Source organism: Amblyraja radiata, chromosome 22 (genome assembly GCF_010909765.2).
Source record: "Amblyraja radiata isolate CabotCenter1 chromosome 22, sAmbRad1.1.pri, whole genome shotgun sequence".
NCBI classification, from domain to species: domain Eukaryota; kingdom Metazoa; phylum Chordata; class Chondrichthyes; order Rajiformes; family Rajidae; genus Amblyraja; species Amblyraja radiata.
This window is the reverse complement of record NC_045977.1, coordinates 30,013,374-30,040,032: the sequence shown is the minus strand read 5'-3', so window position 1 is coordinate 30,040,032 and position 26,659 is coordinate 30,013,374. Positions and strand designations below refer to the sequence as shown.

The 26,659-nt window shown below is 45.0% G+C and overlaps 1 protein-coding gene and 1 long non-coding RNA gene across 3 annotated transcripts in view; one reads left to right on the top strand and one right to left on the bottom strand.

The window, feature by feature from the left end:
* usp31 (ubiquitin specific peptidase 31) overlaps nucleotides 1–15,326 on the bottom strand; it is a 93,096-nt gene extending 77,770 nt beyond the window's left edge. The window contains exons 1-2 of one of the 2 annotated variants that reach the window (XM_033040880.1): nucleotides 15,186–15,326; nucleotides 14,142–14,855 (exon numbers count right to left, since the gene is read on the bottom strand). In XM_033040880.1, coding sequence (XP_032896771.1) covers nucleotides 14,142–14,843 — 702 coding nt within the window. In that variant the 5' untranslated portion in view covers nucleotides 14,844–14,855; nucleotides 15,186–15,326. The remainder of the gene's footprint in view (nucleotides 1–14,141; nucleotides 14,856–15,185) is intronic. The other variant, XM_033040881.1, reaches the window with a different exon arrangement.
* On the top strand, nucleotides 15,280–25,949 carry LOC116985833. The gene is made up of 2 exons (XR_004415355.1): nucleotides 15,280–15,965; nucleotides 25,473–25,949. It is a non-coding gene; the product is annotated as an uncharacterized LOC116985833 (long non-coding RNA).
* The last annotated feature ends 710 nt before the right edge of the window (nucleotides 25,950–26,659 follow it).

The following is a 26,659-nucleotide window of genomic DNA, read 5'->3' as shown; positions in this document are numbered from 1 at the left end:
AGATACTAAAAGATAAATGAGAGCACAATTCAAACTATAATTCAACACCAGAAAATTGATTACTGCTGCACCCAGGCATCTGAACAATGGGCCAGACTTTAGTCAGCGTCACAGGTAATAAATAATGTAGCTATCAGCTAAGCTCAAAATCGTTTTCCAAATGGGATTTCAGTCTTAAGCAGCAATTAAATGACTTGCAGTGCCCTCCATAATGTTTGGGACAAAGACCCGTCATTTATTTATTTGCCTCTGTACTCCACAATTTGAGATTTGTAATAGAAAAAAAATCACATGTGGTTAAAGTGCACATTGTCAGATTTTAATAAAGGCCATTTTTATACATTTTGGTTTCACCATGTAGAAATTACCACAGTGTTTATACATAGTCCCCCATCCCACTGAGCTTCAGACAACGCACTGCACATTTAGGAGTGAAGAATATGTTATCTTCATTCTCCAAATAATATCACACTGCCATTGTCTATATCTGCTATATATGTCAGCTTGTTTTGTATACTCATCATCCTCTGCCATCATCATCATCAAAATTGTCCCTCAGCTTCCTATTAAGTCTTTCCCCTCTCAACCTAAACCAATACCCTCTAGTTCTTGATCCCCTACCGTGGAGAAAAAGACTCCTTGCATTCACCCCATCTATTCTCCCTCATGGTTTTATGATCCTCTAAGATAACCGCAAGCCTCTTGCCCTCCATGGAATACAGTCCTAGCCTGCCCAACCTCTCACAATAGCTTGGGCCATCAAGTCTCGGCAACATCCTTGTAAATTTTCGCTGCACTCTTTCCAGCTTAATGGCATCTTCCCGATAGCTTGGTGACCAAAATTGTACATAACACTTCAATTACGACTTTGCCAACGTCATGTATGTAACGTCCCACCTTCTATACTTAATTTCCTGACTGAAAGCCAGCATGCCTGGTCATAATTAAGCAACTTGATCTGGGTGGGCCTACTTCTGTGCTATGTGGGCCTATTTCTGGGCTCTGAGGATATCCAGGAACTGATATTTTCTTGGTATTCTGTGGCAGTAATGTTACTTGCCTTTTACCAGTCCACACCTAAAATGTTTAGCCATTCCCGTGTTAGAAATGGACTGTTTCATTTGCTCTCTAGTGGTGAATGGACCTGAGCACAGTGAAATCAATGAATTTCTCACTTTTGACCTTGGATTGGAAGGAGGGCCACTGATGATGTAGCTGTACATGGTTGAACCTGGGACATTGCCCTGAGGAACTTGGGTATCCATCAACCACCATCATCTTTTTTTGTGTGAGGTGTAGCTCCAACTTTGTTGAGGAAAAATAATTTTATCCAGAAGGTTTGTAGGGGTCTGACATTCACTGCCTGAAAGAATGATGGAAGTGGATATCCTCATCAGATTTGAAAATAATTGGTGTATGTGCTTGGAACATGTCTTGAAGGTTGGCAAACTTTGAGTTGAGTTTGCAATTTGCTGGGCTGCAGTTTATTTTTGCCTGTTAAGTTTAGTGGACAAAATTTCAGCATTTTTTTTCTCTCTTAAGAGCATCTCTGCCTCTCTCCTCAGTTTTTAGTTTATACCTGACAAATACATCTTGCAATGTTTTACTTTGCTGCAACTTCTATGTAATTCTGAGTTATTATAAAAGTTATCTCTGACTAATCTGTCCACTGGATTGTAAAATAACATGAGAAGTGTACAGTGATGCCACAAAGTTGAATATAATCATTTTGTACACATTGTCAAAAGCTTAATCCATTAGAGAATGTTGTGCTGAGTTATTTTTCTGTCATTTCTGCTTGGTTAAGGATTTTTGACTGTATATAGACCAGGTCACCTCTATAATCTGCTTGTTTTTGCAGCATTGAATAGATGATTCAAAATTCTTATATTGTTATATTGTTGTTTCCTGTTTGGCCAATGTGTTTGGAGTATACGGCCTATTGTTTCAATGCAGTAAACTTAAACGTTGAAAGATGCAATTCTGGAGTGTAGGAGACTTCAAAGTATTTTGCCCAGTGATGGAATAAATCCACAAAGGAAAACAGATAGTTTAGTTTAGAGATACAGCGCAGAAACAGACCCTTTGGTACACCAAATCTGCACAGACCAGCAACTCCCACACATTAACACTATCCTACACACAATAAGGACAATTTTACATTTATACCAAGCCAATTAACCTACAAACTTGTACGTTAATTGTGGGAGGAAACTGAAGATTTCGGAGAAAACCCACGCAGGTCACGCAGGTGGGAACGTATAATCTCCCTACAGACAGCACACCGTAGTCAGGATCGAACCCGAGTCTCTGGTGCTATAGGGAGTAGCTCTAACGCTACGCCACTGTGCCACCCTTCTTCTTCGTGAGTATGGAGTGCACAGCCTAAAGTTGTCGGACAACTTGTTCTATTTCATCTTATTTGATTGTGCACGCCAGGTTGATTGCATTCGTCGAAACAGGGCAGACCACGTGAAGGTTGCAATCTTCCACCCCCCCGTGCCACCCTAAAGAGAAGCTGCATTGAAAGGATAAAGAAGAAGGAAAATTCATATCCAGCCATTTGGCTGTGTATGTTGAATCAATAAGCTGACAAAAAGAGTTTAGCTCCTTTTTGACAGAAGTCTGCTCCAATGTCATTATACAGCTCCACCCCTTCCTGTTTTCTGCCACTCCCTGGTCAACTCGTCCCTTCCCACCCAAACCACTCCCAACCCAGGTACTTTCCCCTGCAACTGCAGGAGATGCAACACCTGTCCCTTTACCTCCCCACTCGACACCATCCATGGACCCCTACAGTCTTTTCAGGTGAGGCAGAGGTTCACTTGCACCTCCTCCAACCTCATCTGCTGTAATTGCTGTTCCAGGTGTCAACTTCTATACATCTGCGAGACCAAGCGCAGATTCGGCGATCGTTTCGCTGAACACCTTCTATCTGTCCCGCCCACCTCCCCTGTCATCAGTCTCGACCCGAAGCATCACCCATTTCTTCTTTCGAGAGTTGCTGCCTGTTCTGCTGAGTTACTCCAGCATTTTGTGTCTACCTTCAATATTATACTTGTTTTCTCATGCAGCAAGAAGCTTGTTAAGTAACCATTTAAAATACTGCACCACATGAGTGATGTGGATGTATTGCAGCAATTATCATCTGTCTTGCTTTCTTGTCTCCAGCGAGATCCGTTTCAGTTCCAATTCTGTTAGTGTGTCTTTCCAGGCATTTTTTTTATTAATTAGGAAAATTTACTGGTAAGCAGTTCAGCTAGATTTATTGTTGGTCTAATATAGCATTTATTGGAAATGTCTTTAGCACCAATATGTCGATGTAATGTGCTTCCTTACAGTACGATATCAACTAAATCAGTTTCATTTCGGCAGTTTTTTGGAAGAGTTATGCGTGGTTTTTATTTTATTAAATAATTATATCGGTCATTGAATTAATAAAATCATTATTGCTTTGCCATTACCTTGTTGCAAGGAGCCTGAGGTTGTACACATATAGGTACCAATGACATAGGTAAAAAAAGAGGAGGTCCTGAAAGAAGAATTTAGGGAGTTAGGTAGAGAGTTAAGGAGAAGGACTGCAAAGGTAACAATCTCAGGATTACTGCCTGTGCCACGCGACAGTGAGAGTAGGAATGGAGCGAGGTGGAGGATAAATGAGTGGATGAGGGACAGGTGCAGTGGGTATGGATTCAAGTTTCTGGATCATTGGGACATCTTTTGGGGAAGGTGCGACCTGTACAGAGAGGACGGGTTGCACTTGAACTCGAGGGGGACCAATATCCTGGCGGGGAGATTTGCAAAGGCTACTGGGGAGACTTTAAACTAGTATGGTTGGGGGGAGGGACTCAAATTGGGAAAGCTAACAGTCAGTGTGTGAGGCAGGAGGCAGAGAATGGTAGCACTCTGACCCAAAATGTAGGGGAGAAAGAAGAAAAAGACAATAAACAGAGAATAAGAGAGGGTGGGTTTCTTAAATGTGTATATTTTAATGCTAGGAGCATTGTAAGAAAGGTGGCTGAACTTAGAGCCTGGATTGACACCTGGAAGTATGATGTTGTGGCGATCAGTGAAACATGGTTGCAGGAGGGCTGTGATTGGAAACTAAGTATTCCAGGATTTCGTTGCTTCAGGTGTGATAGAATTGGAGGGGCAAGAGGTGGAGGTGTTGCATTGCTTATCAGGGAAGATATTACAGCAGTGCTTTGGCAGGATAGATTAGAGGGCTCGTCTAGGGAGGCTATTTGGGTGGAACTGAGAAATGGGAAAGGGGTAGCAGCACTTATAGGGGTTTATTATAGACCGCCAAATGGGGAGCGAGAATTGGAAGAGCAAATATGCAAGGAGATTGCAGATATTAGTAGTAAGCACAAGGTAGTGATTGTGGGAGATTTCAATTTTCCACACAGACTGGGAAACACATCTGTAAATGGGCTGGATGGGTTGGAGTTTGTAAAATGTGTGCAGGATAGTTTTTTGCAGCAATACATAGAAGTACCTACTAGAGAAGGGGCGGTGCTGGACCTCCTGTTAGGAAATGAGACGGGTCAGGTGGCAGAGGTATGCGTTGGGGAACAGTTTGGGACCAGTGATCACAATACCATTAGTTTCAATATAATTATGGAGAGGGTCAGAACTGGACCTAGGGTTGAGATTTTTGATTGGAGAAAGGCTAACTTTGAGGAGATGCGAAAGGATTTAAAAGGAGTAAATTGGGACAGTTTGTTTTATGGGAAAGATGTGGAAGAGAAATGGAGGACATTTAAAGGTGAAATTTTAAGAGTACAGAATCTTTATGTCCCTGTTCGGTTGAAAGGAAATAGTAAAAATTGGAAAGAGCCATGGTTTTCAAGGGAAATTGGACACTTGGTTTGGAAAAAGAGAGAGATCTACAATAATTATAGGCAGCATGGAGTAAATGAGGTGCTTGAGGAGTATAAAGAATGTAAAAAGAATCTTAAGAAAGAAATTAGAAAAGCTAAAAGAAGATATGAGGTTGCTTTGGCAAGTAAGGCGAAAGTAAATCCAAAGGGTTTCTACAGCTATATTAATAGCAAAAGGATAACGAAGGATAAAATTGGTCCATTAGAGAGTCAGAGTGGACAGCTATCTGCAGAGCCAAAAGAGATGGGGGAGATATTGAACAATTTCTTTCCTTCGGTATTCACCAAGGAGAAGGATATTGAATTATGTGAGGTAAGGGAAACAAGTAGAGTAGCTATGGAAACTATGAGATTCAAAGAAGAGGAAGTACTGACACTTTTGAGAAATATAAAAGTGGATAAGTCTCCAGGTCCGGACAAGATATTCCCAAGGACATTGAGGGAAGTTAGTGTAGAAATAGCAGGGGCTATTGACAGAAATATTTCAAATGTCATTAGAAACGGGAATAGTGCCGGAGGATTGGCGTACTGCGCATGTTGTTCCATTGTTTAAAAAGGGGTCTAAGAGTAAACCTAGCAATTATAGACCTGTTAGTTTGACATCAGTGGTGGGCAAATTAATGGAAAGGATACTTAGAGATAATATATATAAGCATCTGGATAAACAGGGTCTGATTAGGAACAGTCAACATGGATTTGTGCCTGGAAGGTCATGTTTGACTAATCTTCTTGAATCTTTTGAAGAGGTTACTCGGGAAATTGATGAGGGTAAAGCAGTGGATGTTGTATATATGGACTTCAGTAAGGCCTTTGACAAGGTTCCTCACGGAAGGTTGGTTAAGAAGGTTCAATGGTTGGGTATTAAAGGTGGAGTAGCAAGATGGATTCAACAGTGGCTGAATGGGAGATGCCAGAGAGTAATGGTGGATGGTTGTTTGTCAGGTTGGAGGCCAGTGACTAGCGGGGTGCCACAGGGATCTGTGTTGGGTCCACTGTTGTTTGTCATGTACATCAATGATCTGGATGATGGTGTGGTAAATTGGATTAGTAAGTATGCAGATGATACTAAGATAGGTGGGGTTGTGGATAATGAAGTAGATTTTCAAAGTCTACAGAGAGATTTATGCCAGTTGGAAGAGTGGGCTGAAAGATGGCAGATGGAGTTTAATGCTGATAAGTGTGAGGTGCTACATCTTGGCAGGACAAATCAAAATAGGACGTACATGGTAAATGGTAGGGAATTGAAGAATGCAGGTGAACAGAGGGATCTGGGAATAACTGTGCACAGTTATTCCCAGAAAGTGGAATCTCATGTAGATAGGGTGGTAAAGAAAGCTTTTGGTGTGCTGGCCTTTATAAATCAGAGCATTGAGTATAGAAGTTGGGATGTAATGTTAAAATTGTACAAGGCATTGGTGAGGCCAATTCTGGCGTATGGTGTACAATTTTGGTCGCCTAATTATAGGAAGGATGTCAACAAAATAGAGAGAGTACCGAGGAGATTTACTAGAATGTTGCCTGGGTTTCAGCAACTAAGTTACAGAGAAAGGTTGAACAAGTTAGGGCTTTATTCTTTGGAGCGCAGAAGGTTAAGGGGGGATTTGATAGAGGTCTTTAAAATGATGAGAGGGATAGACAGAGTTGACGTGGATATGCTTTTCCCACTGAGAGTAGGGAAGATTCAAACAAGGGGACATGACTTGAGAATTAAGGGACAGAAGTTTAGGGGTAACATGAGGGGGAACTTCTTTACTCGGAGAGTGGTGGCTGTGTGGAATGAGCTTCCAGTGAAGGTGGTGGAGGCTGGTTCGTTTTTATCATTTAAAAATAAATTGGATAGTTATATGGAAGGGAAAGGAATGGAGGGTTATGGTCTGAGCGCAGGTATATGGGACTAGGGGAGAATACGTGTTCGGCACGGACTAGAAGGGTCGAGATGGCCTGTTTCCGTGCTGTAATTGTTATATGGTTATATATGGTTAATTTCTGTGAAATGCTTTTCCGACATCTTTAAATTTGACAAATTCTTCAAACATTTAGAGACCAGCAGCAAGACCTGCTCATCTGACTAAATGTGCTGCTCATTGCAACATGGAAGTTTATAGCTTTGACTGAACGTGATCTCAGCTCGGTTGGTAGAGCACGAGAATCCTCCTCTGCTGATTCCAGAGTTGCATTGGCTGCAGCTGATCACTGTGTAGTTATTCTTGCTGGAAAATGGAGACAGCACTGTTTTCGTATGCATGGTCTTTGAGCTCAGTTATTCAATCAGATCATTGTACATAGAGTATGATGAAGTACTGCAGAGGGATGTATTGCAACAAGGCTCAGTCAGAGGTGGGAGTAATTAGAAAATAGGAAAAAGCAGGATGATGCATTGGGAAGCTTGATTCCGTTGAAATACTGTTGTTTAGTGTTAGAAAAGTCCTTTGATACTAGATCACTTGCAATAGTTTAATCACTGAGTACTGGGGTTAATTCTACAGTTACCCACAGAATTTAGACTTTAGATATACAGCATGGAAACAGGCTGAACCGAGTTCATGCTGACTAGCGATCACCGTGCACAATAGCGCTATCCTACATACTCGGGATAATTAGCAATTTTACAGATGCCAATTAACCTAAAAGCCTGTAAGTCTTTGTAGTGTGGGAGGAATCCAACGCATCGGGTGAAAATCCACATGGTCACAGGGAGAATGTACAAACTCTGTACAGCCAGCACCCTTAGTCAAGATTGAACCCAGGTCTCTAGAGCTGTAATGCAGCGTCTCTACCTCTGATGTCTCTAACAATTTTATTCTTGTTTAATCTCATAATGGCTTCTTTGACTTTCATTGGCACAACTTTGGTCCTCATGTTGATAAACAGCAATAAAAGTTTTCAAATGTGATGGAGAGACTAGATGCTGAGAGCTCTCTTGTACCTGCATTAAGGAGGCAATTTAAATACACCTGAGCAATTACAAACACCTGTGAAGCCATGTGTCCCAAACATTATGTTGCCCTGAAATGGGGGGAGACTATGTATAAACACAGCTATAATTTCTACATGGTGACAACAAAATGTATAAAAATACCCTTTAATAAAATCTGACAATGTGCACTTTAATCACATGTGATTTTGTCTATTACAAATCTCAAATAGTGGAGTACAGAGGCAAATAAATAAATGATGGGTCTTTGTTCCAAACATTATGGACGGCACTGTATGTTTCAGTAATGGCTAAAATATCATACTCACATAAGTCTATTGGTGCATTTTGTTAATTGACCATGATCACTAAACTCGCATTTAGGTGTTTATTAATACTAAGTACAGCCAGTCTCCCGTTTTGTTTATTTTCAAACATTTACTTTGTCAGCCATTCAAATTCACCAACTAAATTTCTACTTTCATTGCCAGCACAGCCCTCCTCCTTACTGAATCTTTGCTCAGTTTCTCAGAACCCTGTCAAGATCATTTAAACATCAGTCACAAACCTGCCCGAAATTATATTAGTTCCAGTCTTAAAGTGCAGTCTGGCATACAGAAGTCCCATCTGCATCATAAAAAATGATTGCTCCCCTATTTATAGAACTCCCTGTAACTACATTGCTTCTCTCCCTGTACAGCCACACTCTTCAGCCATGACACTTGGTCTTGGCTTCATTCTCCCTGGGGAAACACTCCTCCATCAGCATTCAGAACACAATACAGGGCTCGAAATTAACAGTTGCCCGGGTGCCAATGGCGACCTAAAGTGCCGCCGATCAACCTAAAAACCTTGTCATTTTGCACTTTATCCGTTTATTTATTGTGTATATATATTGTGGATGGTATATAGACACACTGAATTTTTATCTCCTGTTCTGTATTATGTTTACATATTCTGTTGTGCTGCAACAAGCAAGAATTTAATTGTCCTATCTGGGACACGTGACAATAAAACTCTCTTGACTTGGACTTAAGCAAAATAGGGTTCTTGGGGGAAAAAAGAGCTACCATAAGTGTAGTTGCGTCTCGTTGGGTAACTATGGTAGGGTGAAGACTATTCCATGCTTTAATTGTACGGGGGAACTCCATGGAGCAGTCAGCATCTCTGGATAGAAGAATTGGGTGACATTTCAGGTAGAGACCCTTCTTTAATTTCCCCTGGTTTTAGTGTTTTTAGTTTAAATTAAAGATACAGCGTGGAAACAGGCCCTTCGGCCCAACGAGTCCTCACCGACCACCGATCACCCATACACTAGTTCTATCCCACACATTAGCAACGTAAGTCAAGAGTGTTTTATTCTCTCACGTCCCCGTTAGAACAATGAAATCCTTACTTGCAGCAGCACAGCAGAATATGTAAACATAGTACTCTGTAAACAATGTTATAAACGAGAAAACAAAACAGTGTATATTTATATATGAATACTAGACTAAGTGGGACCCGTTGGGTCCCAGCATCACACGGGAGGGCTGGTCACCCACAATTCCAATATTGGCGGCCAATGGGGGGGGGGGGGGCTTTCTGGAGCGCTAGTATGGGTGTTGTGGGCTGAAGGGACTGATCTCCAGAGGGCTAGTATGGACATTGTGGGACGAATTTATTCTCGGGCTGGCGGCTCAGTCACTCAAGCCTGTTGTGCTGGCAGCTCACTCACTCAACTGGCAGTTGACTCACGGCTATTCTTTGAAATTCCATTTCAAGCAGGGTGCGATGCCACCAAAATCAAGTGCAGTTTCTTACCACTTCAAGCAGGGTGCAAGGCCACCAAATTCAAGCGCAGTTTCATACCATTTCAAGCAGTGTGCAAGGCAACTAAAGAAAGCGAGTCGTGACTTCTCCCACCTCTCCATCTTGCAGAGACTGAGCCACGCCCACACTTCTGGATTTTATAGTCCCTCCCCCACTCCCACCAGAAGGAGCATGGCCTTCAAGGTGTGATTGACAGGAGATAGAGATTTAAGACTGTAAATGGATAGTTTTCTCTTTTTTTTAGTAACCAAAGTTATCAACGTATAAGTTTTTGTGCGTTGGAAAACAAAATATAATGGCACTGCTGGTGGACTTGCTGCCTCACACGCGAGATCTGTGTTCGATCCTGTCCTCTGGCAATGTCTGTGTTGAATTTGCACATTCTCCCTGCAAGGGTGTGGGTTTCCTCCCACATCCCAAAGACCCATTGGCATTGTAGGTTTACTTGTCTCTGTAAAATTGACCCTAATGTGTAGAGAGTGGGTGAAGAAAGTGGGATAACAGAACTTGAGTGAATGGGTAGACAAAAATGATGGAGAAACTCAGCGGGTGAGGCAGCATCTATGGAGCGAAGGAAATAGGCGGCGTTTTGGGTCAAGACCCTTCTTCAGTTTGATGCGAAGGTGGAGGGGGGGGGGGCGGGAAGAAGAAGAAAGGAAGAGGTGGAGAAAGTGGGCTGAGAGAGAGCTAGCTGGGAAGGAAAGGAGAAAGCAAGGACTACCTGAAATTGGAGAAGTCAATGTTCATGCCGTTGGGGTGTAAATATGAGGTGCCGCTCCTCCAATTTACGGAGGGCATCACTCTGGCCTTGGAGGAGGCCCAGGACAGAAAGGTCGGATTCGGAATGGGAGGGGGAGTTGAAGTGCTGAGCCACCGGGAGATCAAACCCACCGACTCACATGGCTATCTGGACTACACGTCTTCCCACCCTGCCCCCTGTAAAGACTCCATCCCCTACTCCCAATTCCTCCGCCTACGCCGCATCTGTTCCCAGGATGAGACATTTCATACCAGGGCATCGGAAATGTCCTCGTTCTTCAGGGAACGGGGATTCCCCTCCGCCACCATAGATGAGGCTCACACCAGGGTCACATCCATACCCCGTAACACTGCTCTCTCTCCCCATCCCCGCACACGCAACAAGGGCAGAGTCCCTCTGGTCCTCACCTTTCACCCCACCAGCCGGCAAATACAACACATAATCCTCCGCCATTTCCGCCACCTCCAACGTGACCCCACCACTCGCCACATCTTCCCATCTCCCCCCATGTCTGCCTTCCGCAAAGACCGCTCCCTCCGCAACTCCCTCGTCAACTCTTCCCTTCCGTCCCGCACCACCCCCTCCCCGGGCACTTTCCGTTGCAACCGCAAGAAATGCAACACCTGTCCCTTCACCTCCCCCCTCGACTCCATTCAAGGTCCCAAGCAATCGTTCCAGGTGCGACAAAGGTTCACCTGTATCTCCTCCAACCTCATCTACTGCATCCGCTGCTCTAGATGTCAGCTGATTTACATCGGTGAGACCAAGCGTAGGTTGGGCGATCGTTTCGCCGAACACCTCCGCTCAGTCCGCAATAACCTACCTGAACTCCCGGTGGCTCAGCACTTCAACTCCCCCTCCCATTCCCAATCCGACCTCTCTGTCCTGGGTCTCCTCCATTGCCAGAGTGAGCAACAGCGGAAATTGGAGGAACAGCACCTCATATTCCGTCTGGGGACCTTGCGTCCTTATGGCATTAACATTGAATTCTCCCAATTTTGCTAGCCCTTGCTGTCTCCTCCCCTTCCTTAACCCTCTAGCTGTCTCCTCCCACCCTCCCACCCTCCCATCCGCCCGCCCTCGGGCTCCTCCTCCTCCTCCCCTTTTCCTTCTTTCTTCCCCCCCCCCCCACCCGTCTGAAGAAGGGTTTCGGCCCGAAACGTCGCCTATTTCCTTCGCTCCATAGATGCTGCTGCACCCGCTGAGTTTCCCCAGCAATTTTGTGTACCACCGGGAGATCAGGTTGGTTATTGCGAACCGAGCGGAGGTGTTGGGCGAAGCGATCGCCAAGCCTGCGCTTGGTCTCACCGAGGTTGATCATACGCTGAATAATCCAACCACATTTTTGTTTGGAAGTGGAAATAAATAATAGAAATTGCATTCATTGCAACGTGTAAAAAGAGTTGAGATACTGTATATACTGTATTATAATTTTGCTGCGTGTCATTGACATGGCATCTGTTCTACACATCTGGGTGCCATGCCATAGCATGCCTCTATATCTACACACTATACACACTCACTAAGCAGAAGTCCCAGAACAAAACCTTTCCATTATTGCACTGATTTTCTCCACTCATCAAAATCCTGTTTGATACTCTGCAAAAGAACTACATACGGCACAGTGCATGCAATAGCAAAGCCCTCCTGCATTTTTACCTGCTAACATCCCTACCTGCAGACCCAGTACTGTAGGTAGCCACTGTGCAAAAAATGTGCAATCCCACTAGGCTAACTAATAGTGGAGAGGAGTACTGTATGACCAACTATCAAAACAATGAAAAACTAGATGGGTTAGATTATTATGATCATGGCCACAAGGGATATTATGTTAATCTGATAAGAACAATTTCAGATAGACACAAAATGTTGGAATAGCGGGATAGGCAGCATCTCTAGATAGAAGGAATGGGTGACATTTTGGGTCGAGACCTTTCCTTAGATTGTCAGTCTGAAGAAGGGTCTCGACCCGAAACATCACCCATTCCTTCTATCCAGATGCTGTCTGTCCTGCTGAGTTACTCAAGCATTTTGTGTCTATCTTCGATTTAACAACATCTGCAGCTCCTTCCTACACCAGAATTATTTCAGTATAGCTCTGTAGAAATTTAATGAGATGCATTCAAGCATGGAGCCGTGTGTAAAATTGAGAGATTCGGGAAAACATCGAAAATTTTCTGAATCTGCTGTACGTACATAACCTTTGCAAGTTACAAATGTTTCATATAATCTTCCCAACAGCAGTTCCAATGCAGGAAATCTTAATATTCCTTAGCTGCTCACCACATATTAATAAAAGCTCATAAATCTGTAATTAACAGATACTATATTTGACCTAGGAAGATTCTTGTAACTTAAAGGTACAAGAGTTCCCAACCCTTAAGTGATTACAAATCTTGCTAAAAAAAAAAAGCACCAATTAATGGAGTAACAAAAGGAAGTTCATTTCAAATTACTAATTTGAAGTGATTCCAAATGATATACCACCCATCTCCTGCTCTTGATATCTCACAGCACTTTACAACCAATGTTTCATTTCTAGTGCTTAGTGGCGGTTGTAATTTAATTATCTCCATTGAATGTGAAAATAGGAAGATCTAAATTAGCATTAGGATATTTGTTTTGATAATAGTGGAAAGTGAACTATGCTGTAGTTTCAGACTTAAAACTAAAGAAAAACAGAACAAAATGGAATGTAGCAGCCTTGCAGAGCCAATTTTATCAAAAGCATGTGGCCAGAATTTTAAAATAAAGATCAAATAGTATAAATACAATGGAATATGTCTGGAATTATACCCTTCCAAGTGCATCATAAACCCTGTTAACCTTGTCTTTCAAAAATATTCTTAAAAGAACAGGTTGCATTTATGCAGCAATCTCATGATATTGCAAAGCACAATGAAGTGTAAACATTGCTAAAGTCCACAGCATGTTACTGTTTGTGGGATTTGGAGTGGGCTACTCGGCTCCTTACGCCTGCTTAAGATCTGACTCTGCTTTGCCACTTATACCCAATAATTCATCACTTTGTTTATCAAGAAACTATATCTGCCTCTGCCTTAAAACTATCTAAAGACTTTGCTTCCCCTACTCTTTGCAAAAAGTTCCAAAGACTCAACCTTCAAGAGAAAAAAAAATCCCCACTTGTTTTTAATAGGCATGCTTAATTTTATAAAAGGCGACCCACTGTTCTAGATTCCAAAGAATCATTATCTTCACACCCAAGCACAAATTGACAAAAACAAGTAACATGTCATTTATTTTAGAAATACCCAATGAGAAAAAAAAATGATTGAACGGTTCACGAAAGAATTTCCCTAATCATCTTCAAAATAATTCTGTGGGATTTTTTGCAGACACAACCTCGGCTGAAAGGCAAGCAGCACTGGAGGTTCAAGTTTGTGGAATTAGGCTTGAATTGGATTAAATTCTAAAGACAAGACTGCTAACCACCGAGGAAAAGCTGGTACCAGTTACTTTGAAGTTAAAAATAGGCATTAAATCCAACTCTACCCAATTGGCATTTCGTCGGGCGTGTAAAAATATTTTTTTGGGGGAGAAACTCAGATAGCATCTGTACATGGATAAACACCACCTTAAGGTCAATAACTGTTTCTCCACAATGCTGTCTAACCGAGTATTTCTATTTTCCACCAGATTTCCAACATACACTATTTTCGTGTTGATCCATATTCCTAAAAAAAAAAGAAATAGTAGCATGGCACACATAATGCGACAGAAGTTGTGACATCTCCAGCACTAATAATCCTACCTTAAACTCCCGGCTCAGTTGCGGGGTGTACTCCGAAGTCCACAGGGCTCGGACCAAGGAAGCGAGCTGTTCGGTAACTTCTCCACGGGAGTCTGACTGGCATCTGGATCGGTATAAAACTCCATTCGATTTGGAGGTCTTATCTTGCTCTAGCTGTTCGTCCTCCAGCTCCCGACCCCGGGAGTCCCCTGGCTTGGGAGAGTCCGGGCCGCTAACCGCCAAGTCCCGAAACTGTTCCAGGGCGAGAAACTCGGCGAAGAGTTCGGTGTTGCTCAGGCATTGCAACACGGCGTTCATGAAGCAGGTGTTGCCGTGGTTTTTGAGGCCGGACACTCCCGGTGGCTGCCAGCGATCCCCAGGAGCCGGCGAAAAGCAACTGTCGGACGAGTCGCTGCGACCTGCAATGGCATGGTGGTTGACGCCGCTCATCATCATGATAATGGATGAGGCCGAGGTGACAACCCCGACCCCGGGTCCCAATCCGATCCCCATGCCCATGGCCGCGCCGGCCCCCGCCGTTCGGAAGTTCTTGAAGCCGCCGTCGTCCTTTTCATCTTCGGCTGACTCCTCGGTGCCGAAGTGCGAAAGGGTGGTGAGAGTCTTCAACACCCGGCTCATGAAACTCCCGACCGAGCGCGCCGAGCCCCGCCTGAAAAGTTTCTTGCTGAATGATTTCTTCTCTTTCGCTGCCGACTTAGACATCTTGCCGCCTCCCTCCAAAACAAACAACGCGAATTTAAAAGTTAACACTCCCCGAAAATGTTAATGAAAAAAGTAGGAATATTCTGCATTTTAATTTCAATGCAAACATTTTTTTAAAGATGCAATAATTGCAAAATGCTACCTCATTTGCAATCGTATCGTTTGAGATAAAAAGCAACAACTTCTTCGGCGCAAAGAGAGAGTTGCGAAATGCAGATATCGGAAACGAAAAAAAGCACCCAAGATATAAACGGAAACATAAGTGGGAGTGCAAGATGCGAAATGGAATGTGCCAATTTTCCTTTAAAAAAAACTGCGATATGATGGATTTAAAGGCAATACCGTGAATGTGAGAGTTGCAGCGGCGAGCGGTGTGATGTTTGCAGCGGGCTGCCCACTACGCGTGCACCTCCCCGGGTCTGACCCCGCGCTGACCCCAGCGCTGCCGTTCGCTCCCGGCGGCGGCGGCGGCTTCTCCTCAGTGAAGAGGCGCCGGAACCCTCGGGCGCCGTCGGATCCCGCGGCCCCGCTCCTTCAAGCGGCCGGTGATCGGCATCGCCCCGCGAAACAGGCGGGCTCGTATTGACGGCGTCTCACTCCTTCTCGATTCTCTTCACTCCCCCGCCCTCCTTCTCTCAGGCCGACGGGGAATCTAAGTGGAGCCCCTCAGGAATCCGCGGCCTGCGGGCTGCCGGCCGCTGTCCGGGCCGACGCCCTGCCTCATTATCCTTCTCCGCCGCCGCCGCCACTAGGATCTTGTTGAGCCCCAGCCTGTGTCAAAAGCAGACGGCCCTTCTCCCTCCGCTTTGGCTTTCCGCCACTATTCCCGGCTGGCCAGCACGGCCCTTGTTGCCGCCGCCCACTCACTTTCCTCAACCATCACTCGGACGGCCTAGCTCGCTCTCGCTCTCTCCCTCTCCCGCCCTCTGGTGGGCGGCGTCCTCCGCCCGTCACCATGGCAACAGCCATCGCCCCGCCCTCTCTCCACTCCCATTGGTTGTTTGGGTTCAGGTCTTTTTTCCCATTCGACATCGTTGCTGTCTATCACGCCCCTTATGTCATTTTGGACTGGGCAACCTTGGTGTCAGTCATCTGCCCCTCCCTGCGGCATTTGATTTAAAGGTAAGCAAAAAAATAAAAACACAATAAGGTTTGATTAGTTCCACAGGGGATGGGTTACGAGAGTAGGATTTTTAGATGATACTCTTACTCGCAATTGTTCACGATGGGGAATTTTAATGCAGAGAAACCAGTACTGCGAGTCTCCTGCAAACGTTGGAAATCTCAGAAAGAAAGAAAAACGAAAATGCTTTAAAGATTGAGCAAATCAGGCACCGTGTGGAAAGAGAAACGGCGTTTCAGGCCTGAGACCTTGCACCTGAACTGGAATCGTCAGACACTAAATCTATAAAATGTTGTCCAATGTGTTGATGTATTTTGAATTTGAAAACTTGCAACAGGCTAATTAGTACCCATCAACTACAAATCGCTGTCTCCTAGTTAATTACTGTATTACTCCTGTATTAACAATAATAATAATAAATTTTATTTATGGGCGCCTTTCAAGAGTCTCAAGGACACCTTACAAAAATTTAGCAGGTAGAGGAAAAACATGTAAGGGGAATGAAATAAATAGTAGAGACATGACTAGTACACAAAGTAAAGACAGAATACAATTCAAAACACAATATGAGGCAATTAATGCACAGATGAAAAGGGAGGGGGACGTGGGGCTAAGGATAGGCAGAGGTGAAGAGATGGGTCTTGAGGCGGGACTGGAAGATGGTGAGGGACACGGAATTGCGGATCGGTTGGGGGAGCGAGTTCCAGAGCCTGGGAGCTGCCCTGGAGAAGGCTCTGTCCCCAAAACTGCGGAGGTTGGACGTGGATGGAGAGGAGACTGGCTGATGTGGATCTGAGGGACCGTGAGGGTTGGTAGGGGGAGAGGAGGTCAGTGAGATATGGGGGGGCCAGATGGTGGAGGGCTTTGTAGGTGAGGATCAGGATTTTGTAGGTGATCCGGTGGGAGATGGGAAGCCAGTGAAGTTGTTTGAGGACTGGAGTGATGTGATGCCAGGATTTGGTGTGGGTGGTGAGTCGGGCGGCTGCGTTCTGGACCAGTTGGAGTCGGTTGATGTAGGTGGAGCTGATGCCAAGGAGAAGTGAGTTGCAATAGTCCAGTCGGGAGGAGATGAAGGCATGGATGAGTCATTACCTAGTTAATTTTGGATCTGAGGTGTGTTGACAAACTTATTCCACAATTTGGTTCATGGCCCAAGGCTGGTGCTGGTTGTGAGGAGTAAGTGTTTTTCTGAGTAGAAGTCTATGTGGTGTGTTGCAGAAATCAGTGCCTATATATGCACGTCATAAAAATTGGTTGTGTCGCAGATAGTGAAAAGTCTATAAAAACAATACAATAGGACATAAATCAGATGGGAAGTTGGATTAAGTAATGGGACATGGATTTTAATCCAGAGAAATGTGAGGTGGTGAAGATTTTAAGGGTGGAGACCTTGGGAGCATAGTATAGAGGAATCTTAGGGTGCAGGAGAATAGAAAAATGAAGAAAGCATTTTATATATTTGCATTTCATAGGCCAAGGCATGTCATGCTACAGCTATTCAAAATGTTGGTTAGATCACATTTGATATGTGTATAGTTCTGGTTGCCACCATACAGGAAGGATGTGGTAGCAATCCAGAGAGTGCAGAAGAGTTTCACCTGAGGGTTGCCTGAATTGGAGCATTGCAGTTATAAACAGACTAGACTAAGTGGGACCCGTTGGGTCCCAGTCACACGGGAGGCCTGGTCCCCCAACACAACCCATTCCCCAACGCAATATTCCACCACTCACCCGTTCCCCCAGCGCAATATTCCCCCACTCACCCATAGCCCTTAACTGTGCAGGCGTGGCTCATTTCTCCTCATTGCCCAGTACTCCCTCCCCCTCCTCTTCATGGAGGGAGGGGTGTGTGTGGCAAGGGGAGTGTGGGGTGGGAGGGGATTGGGGGTGTGTGTGGGCAGGGGGAGTGCAGGAAGGGGAGAGGGTGGTGTGGGGAGGGTGAGTAGGGGGAGGGGTAGGGGTTGGGAGTGAGGGGTTGTGTGGGCGGCTCTCGGGCCGGGCGGCTCATGGGCTAGGGGGGCTGGGCTCTCACTCACGGCTTCTGGACTCTCTCACTGACGGACTCTGGACTCAGCCCCGCCTCTGGGACTTTATTCTCCTCGCCCCGGTGATTGACAATGGGTGCCGGAAGGGGCGTTACCTTCATGGTGACTGACAGGCGAGAAGACCAATCTGCTGATCTCACGAAATTTAAACCTTCATAACTTTTGTAATATTTCACCGATTGGAACAAAACTTGATAGATATAGATATATAGATATGCCATTTATTGTCACTATACATGTACAATGAGATTAAAAGCATCTCGTACTCAGTGCATACATATAATTTAGTACAAAAAACAAGAAACAGAAAACAAAACAAGGGGGGGGGGGATAGGTGCACAATTCTGTGGCGCTATATACATATCTATAAAGGCAAAATGGTGAAGGATGAATAGGTAGTATTCTTAGGCAGATTTTTAAAGTTATATTAAAATATTAAAAATTATTTTAAAAATATTAAAAATTACAATTACAATACACATTACAGTTCCAAATTTCAGTACGTGGATAGAGTAGATGGAAGTCCGGGTGTTGGGCTGTGAAGTCAGTGCATGTGTGAGTTAAGAGTAGTTATGACTTTCGGAAAACAACTGTTCCTGAGTCTATTTGTCCTAGTTTTGATGCACCTATAGCGCTTTCCAGAGGGCAGCAGGTCGAACAGTCCAAACGCAGCATGGGAGCTGTCCTTCATGATATTCTTTGCCCTGCTAAGGCAACGGGGTGTATAAATATCCATCAGGGAGGGGAGAGGGCAACCAATGATTTTCTGTGCTGTCCTAGTTACCCTCTGAAGCCTCTCCCTGTCTGCCATGGTGCAGCTGCCGTACCATGCTGTAATGCAGTATGTCAGCAGGCTCTCGATGGACGAGCGGTAGAAGGTCAGCAGCAGGTTAGAGTCCAGGTTGTGCATCCTGAGAATCCTCAGGAAGTGCAGCCGCTGCTGAGCCTTCTTGATGACCGCTGTCGTGTTGTCTGTCCAGGAGATGTCAGCAGAGATAAGGACACCGAGAAACCGGAAGGTGTTGACCCTCTCCACACACTCGCCGTTGATATGTAGGGGGACTAAGTCGGTGCTGTGCCTCCTGAAGTCGACAATGAGCTCTTTTGTTTTCCTGGTGTTCAGAGCCAGATTGTTTTCTGAGCACCAGGTTGTCAACTTCAGGACTTCCTCTCTGTAGGCTGCCTCGTCTCCCTTTGAAATAAGTCCGACTACAGTAGTGTCGTCAGCAAATTTGACGATGCGGTTGTTGTTGTGGGCCGGACTACAGTCGTAGGTGTAGAGACAGTATAGGAGGGGGCTTAGCACACAGCCCTGTGGGGAGCCGGTACTCAACCTGCGAGTGGAGGAGAGGTGGGGGCCGAGTCTCACAGTCAGGGGCCGGTTGGTGAGGAAATCTTTTATCCAGGCACATGTGAGAGTGGGGAGGCCGAGAGTGACCAATTTATCAATGAGAATGTCCGGAATGATTGTGTTGAAAGCTGAGCTATAATCCACAAAGAGCATCCGGACGTAGCTCTGCCTCCTGCTCCAGATGGCTCAGCACAGAGTGGAGAGCTACGGTGATGGCGTCTTCCGTGGATCTATTTTGGCGATAAGCGAATTGGTGGGGGTCGAAGTCTGGTGGTAGATAGTCCTTGATGTGCTGGAGGACCAATCTCTCGAAGCACTTTGTGATTACCGGAGTGAGGGCCACGGGACGGTAATCATTTAGGCTAGTGATGGGAGACTTCTTCGGCACTGGGACGATTGTGGCTGATTTTAGGCAGGACGGGATAACTGCCTGGTCCAGGGAGAGGTTGAAAATTCTGGTGAAGATGACAGTGAGCTGGTGGGCACACGCTTTGAGCACCTTACCAGGTACTCCATCTGGGCCGGTAGCCTTCTTGGGTTTCACTGCCAGGAGCACCCGTCTGACATCGTGCTCCCTGACAGTGAGTGGAGTAGTACAGGAGCCAGGTGAGGGTGGGAGCAGGGCTATAGCAGGTGAGTGCTGCTGTTGTGATCTTTCAAAGCGTGAGAAGAAGCAATTTAGCTTTTCTGCCTGCGGCACACTCAGGTCTTCTGACTTTGTGGCATAGCCTCTGTAGTTTGTAATGTCTTGTATGCCCCGCCATACCTCCCGTGTATTATTGCTGGACAAGTGGGACTCTATGCTCCTCTTATGGTCCGCCTTGGCTTTTTTAATTCCACTTTTCAGATCGGCTCGAGCAGCCCTGTACAGAGCTCTGTCACCTGACCTGAAGGCAGCATCGCGGGCTCTGAGGAGTGTGCGGACCTGGCTGGACATCCAGGGTTTCTGGTTTGGGAAAACCCGAATGTTTTTGTCCACAGTCACGTTTCCGATGCAGAACTTGATATAGTCCAGCACCGTTTCTGTGAGAGTTTCCAGATCCTGGTGTTCGAATATGTCCCAGTTTGTCTGTGTAAAGCAGTCCTGTAGATTGGAGAGTGCATTTTCAGGCCAGGTTGTAACAGACTTTATGGTGGGCCTGGCACTGCGTCTGAGGGGAGTGTAGGCTGGGGAGAGCAGGAGGGAGAGATGATCTGACTGGCCGAGTTGGGGGAGGGGGATGGCTCTATACGCGTGCTTAATATTGGTGTAGACATGATCCGGCGTGTTCACCCCTCTAGTAGAACACTTGACATGTTGATAAAATTTCGGAAGTACAGTCTTCAAGTTGGCCTTATTAAAGCTCTAGATTCCCATATTCTGGGAAACAAGGGATGCGCTTGGAGCAGAGGAGAACAGTGAGTACGGTGGCGAAAAATCCTTGCGATATAGGGTACCATTTTTGCGCAAATTTAAGAAAAAACACAAACCGGAAGAGGACAAGATGTGAGTTTTAGTAATAGTATAGAGATAGAAGATAAATAGATAGATAGATGACATTGGATGGACTGAGATTGAGACTGAGATGAAATAATACAATCAGAGAGATGATGAAATTGGAGAAAGCTAGCAAATAATATAAAAACATACAGCATAAACATCTACAGGTATTAGAAAAGGAAAAGAGACTAAAACATACATTCCTCTCTCAGATGATGAGACTGGGATTTAATAATAGGAACCAGAGAAATGCCAAGATTCTAAATAATGAGGATCAGTCTTCACTTTAAAAAAAATCCTAAAATAGATAATTAAGGGCCTGTAGGAAGAGAAGAACATAAAACCATCGCTATTATTGGAAAATGTACTAAGCAAACTTATGGGTTAAAGACCAGCCCCATTGCCCTGAAGGCCTACATCATAGGGACTTAAGTGGCTGCAGAGATGGTGAATGTGTTGGTTATACTCTACTAGATTTCCTGGATTGTCCAAATCCCAATGGATTGGAAAACCATTGTAAGACAATCCTCAAGAAAAGATGGAGGCCAAAAGCTGTAGGTCAATTATCCTAACATCTGACATTGGAAACATACTGACATCCATTATTAAAGAGATAATTACATGGAACGATAGTGCATTGGTTAACTAACAATAAACAGACAATCTGAATAAATGGGTGATTTTCAAAATGGCAGTCAGCTCTCAGTGAGATTCAGATCAGATTCAACTTTATTGTCAGTGTACAGTACAGAGACAACGAAATGCAGTTTGCATCTCCCTAGAAGAGCGACATAAATATGAGCAATAAATAAAACTATTTACGTGCATGCAGTACGGTGGGAGGAGTGTCCCGGGGGGGGAGGGGGGTGATTGGCAATCACCGAGGTACAGTGTTGAGTAGTGTAACAGCCGCAGGGAAGAAGCTGTTCCTGGACCTGCTGGTCCGGCAACGGAGAGACCTGTAGCGCCTCCCAGATGGTAGGAGGGTAAACAGTACTGTGGTTTGGGTGAGAGTAGTCCTTGGCGATGCTGAGCGCCCTTCGCAGACAACGCTTGCTTTGGACAGACTCAATGGAGGGGAGCGAGGAACCGGTGATGCGTTTGGCACTTTTCACCACCCTCTGCAGTGCTTTCCGGTCGGAGACAGAGCAGTTGCCATACCATACTGTGATACCGTTGGTAAGGATGCTCTCGATAGTGCAGCAGTAGAAGTTCACCAGAATCTGAGGAGACATATGGACCTTCTTCAGTCTCCTCAGGAAGAAGAGACGCTGGTGAGCCTTCTTGACCAGAGTTGAGGTATTGTGGGTCCAAGATAGGTCATCGGAGATGTTGACCCCCAGGAACATTAAGCTGGAAACACGTTCCACCTCCGTCCCGTTGATGTGGATGGGGATGTGCGTGCCACCCCTAGACTTCCTGAAGTCCACAATGAGCTCCTTGGTCTTCTTGGAGTTAAGGGCCAGGTTGTTGTCAGCACACCATGCTGCTAGGAGCTGGACCTCCTCCCTATACGCCGACATCGTTGTTGCTGATGAGGCCAATCACCGTTGTATCATCTGCATACTTGATGATGGTGTTAGTACCATGTACAGGTGTGCAGTCGTAGGTGAAGAGGGAGTAGAGGAGGGGACTCAGCACACAGCCCTGTGGAACGCCGGTGTTCAGGGTGAGGGTTGAAGAGGTGTGCTTGTCTAACCGAACAGACTGGGGTCTGTTGGTTAGAAATCCAGTATCCAGTTGCAGAGGGAGGGGTCGATGCCCAGGTCACCGAGTTTAGAGGGTATGATGGTGTTGAATGCTGAGCTGTAATCGATGAACAGCATTCTTACGTAAGTGTCTCTGTTGTCGAGGTGGGAGAGGGCTGAGTGAAGTGCCGTTGAGATGGCATCCTCCGTACTCCTGTTCTTGCGTTAGCAAACTGATAGGGATTCAATGTGGGGGGTAGGCAGCCTTTGAGGTGTGCCAGGACCAGCCTCTCGAAGCACTTGGTGATGATGGGAATAAGTGCAACTGGGCGGAAGTCGTTGAGGCTTGCCGCAGAGATGTCACAAGGATCAGTAATGGGGCCTCAACTATATATGATCTATATTAATAATTTAGATGAGAGACTGAATGTACTTTAGCCAAACATGCTGATGAAGAATTTGCAAACGACTGCAAATAGGTTAGGTGAGTGGGGAAGTAGTGGGCAAGACATGGAAAAATGCAAGTTTAAGATAAGGTCGTACTGCATGAAAACGGGCACTTTAGCCTTATGCTTCCATGCCAACCAAGATGTTGCATTCAGGCTGGTCCCATTTGTCTGTGATAGGCTATATCACTCTAAACCTTTCCTATCCAAATGACTTTCAAATGGTGTTATTACAGCAGGGTCAAGCTTCCGCTCCAGTTCTATATGTCATAGAGTGATACAGTGTGTAAACGGGCTCTTTGGTCCAACTTGCCCACACTGGCCAACATGTCCCAGCTACACTAGTCCCACCTGCCCATGTTTGGCCGAAATCCCTCCAGACCTGTCCTACCCATGTACCTGTCTAACTGTTTCTCTCCAGAGATGCTGCCTGTCCCACTGAGTTACTCCAGCTTTTTGTGTCTATTAATTGTTTCTTAAATGTTTTTGGCATTGAAATATATTTTACTGGTTCCTTCATCTGAGCTATTGCGTTTCTTGTCATTGCCACTGCTTCTCGCCTTTTACCATTTATGAAGTAATAGAATATAGCATTTAAGAGTGATCGCCAGAGCTTTGTTTATTTACTGAAGCTGTCAGTATCTCTCTGCAATTTTAACCTTCTATTTGCACTGTTATCTAAGCTGTTAGATTTAATGAAGTTAAAACCTCAAAGCTGATGACTGTTGGACTCCAATATCGGAGTATCAGCCCCATGGATACTTCTAGTCCTTTTTCTTAAATTATTACGCAATAATACCTAAGACTATGATCATGGCAAGTCATTTCATGGCCATCTTCTCTTCCCACCTCTCCACCTCATCATTATCTCTCCTTCTCTTCCAAAGCAAGTTAGAAGATGGATTTACAACACATCCCCATTGTCATTGTACGACGGTTCCTCTGCTCGGAAAACAAGTTTATTATGCATAACTTGTAGCCACTGGTGAGTGATAGGGACTGATTGTGTATATATATTTTCATGTGGGAAAACCATATCTATCAACAGATGTGTTACAGAAATTCAGGGATGCCCACCATGAGCTTTGATGTGCAACCTTGGGAACATGGGATCAGAAAGTTAACTTCTGATACTGGGCCCTCATCATGAAATGTTACCTCTTCTCACCCTGTTCATGTTGCCTGACCTTCTGAGAGTTTCCAAAGTTTCAATTTGAGATTTCCAGCATCTACAAGGTTATTTTTAATTTCAGAAAATCCACCGTATTGTTCAATCTGTCTTCCTAGTCATTGCCAGAATACAGACCAGAATGTGCTAATTTTAGGATTTAGCTACCAACAGCAAAACTACCAAATATCCAGGATCTATTGAATACCAACAGGGAAACCCTGCCAATCACTATCAGGATCCCAAACTGCTGGTCTGGGAGCTGATGTGCAAGCTTGGGAATGGAGATTAGACCCCTTCCATGTAAACATAGAAACATAGAAAATAGGTGCAGGAGGAGGTCATTCGGCCCTTCGAGCCAGCACCGCCATTCATTGTGATCATGGCTGATCGTCCCCTATCTGGAGAGCTGGGAAAAGAGACACAAGAGACTACAGTTCCTGGATAAATTTATGAGTAATTTTGGATTAAACAAGATCAAGAATTGCTGATCGGACATTGTTGTTGGAGAAGTGTTCTCTCTCATTGGGGAGAGGTGAAAGAATTGGACTTGTTTACCCTAGAAGTACTGGAGGGTGCCGGTCATTGAGTTAATTCAAAACAGATCAACAAATACCCGAAGATAGACACAAAATGTTGGAGTAACTCAGTGGGGCAGGCAGCATCTCTTCAATTTGAAGAAGGATCTCGAACCGAAACATCACCCATTCTTTCTCTCCGGAGATGCTGCCTGTCCCGCTGAGTTACTCCAGCATTTTGTGTCTATCTTGGGTGTAAACCAGCATCTGCAGTTCCTTCCTAAACAAATACCCGTATAATTAAGGGAAATTTAGGGATATGAGGATATTTCAAGAAAATGGAGCAGGCAGGATGCGTTCTGATGCTGGATTTCGACCCGAAACGGGTGTTGCTCGATCTGCTGTGCTCCTCCAGCAGATTGTTTGAAGGGGGTAGAAAGTCAGCGATAGACTAGAAGTGGAAACAAGGAACTGCAGGTACTTGTTGACACAAAGTCCTGGAGTCATTCAGCGGGCCAGGCAGCATACCTGGAGAACATGAATATGTGACGTTTCGGGTCGAGACCCTTCTTCTTCCACGATTATGGTGACTGGCAGGGCGGGCCGGAAGGGCCGAATAGCCAACTCCTACCGATTTTTGAATCAAAATGTGAAAGCTCTTCTAGTTATCAATTAATAATTAATCTTGAAACAGCGATGTTTAAATCACAATCGCCACCTTTGAATAAAAAGAGCCACCAGCAAACCTTCCAAATTCCAATAGCATTTCTAATTATAACACGTGTCCCCTTTATTTATTATGCATTTCAGTTCCTCTGCTATCCACAAGTCCCAGAAGGCGAGTGTTAGCGACAGTCACCGTGAGCTCGCTCGCCAGGATCTCTCAGGGAAGGCCATGGGAGTGATCGACCGCTGGTGTGCGAGTCAGTCCCTCTGGCGGTCGGCGGCTAGGTGGCAGCACGACCCAGGCTAGCGAAACACTGGAGATCAAAGATCATACTACACCTCGGTGCATTGGATAACGCAGGAATGGCGAATCTTGCTCCACTTTATGATATTTGCTGGAGATAGACACAAAAAGCTGGAGTAACTCAGTGGGACAGGCAGCATCTCCGGAGAGAATGAATGGGTGACGTTTCGGGTCGAGACCCTTCTTCACATCAGCACTGGGCTTGTTCTGCCGTGGTCTTGTCAACCGAGGTCACATCACGGAAAGGACGTCGTCGTGAATTAAGGATAGGATAATAAGTTAGTTGTCACGTTGTATTAAATGAACATTATTAATATATTAATGTATTATGCTTGGTCTTTAGATAACCTATGATGGTTTCCGATGTACGTTGTATAATGTATTGATTGGGAGATTTGTGTTAAAATCGGTGTGAGTTCCAACAGTGTTGGAGTAACTCAGCGGGTCAGGCAGCATCTCGGTAAAATATGGATGGGCAACGTTTCGATTCGGGACGCTCATTAAGATTGATTGTAGTAGAGGGGAGAAAGCTGGAAGAGAGGTTGACAAGGTTTGGCAAGTGATAGGTCAATACGGGCGAGGCAGATGGTTGTACAAAGGCTAGAGATGAAATGTGAGGGATGCGGAGCTAAGGATAGATAAAACGCGAATGTGTGGTCAGAGGAAGGAATATAGATAGAAGGGAAAATGCAGAGAGGGGGCGCATCGGGTGGGGCACATGGAAAAGATGGGGGGGAGGTTATTTGTAAGTTAGTTATCTAAAATAAAAGAATTAAATGTGCTGAACAATGTCCAGTTCATACAATTTCTCTCCCCGTCCACTCCCACCAATATTTCTTACACTGGCTTCACATTTCGCGCCATTTCCATCATCTCACACTTTTTGTCTTTTCATCTCTGGGTTTTGTCCATCCATCTACCCATCAAAGCTCCCCTCACTTGTATCCAAGATGTATATGAGGCGTTGTTCCTGAAATTCACTCCGGCAACACGATGGATGGTTACTCTCCGTACCAGCAGTGATACC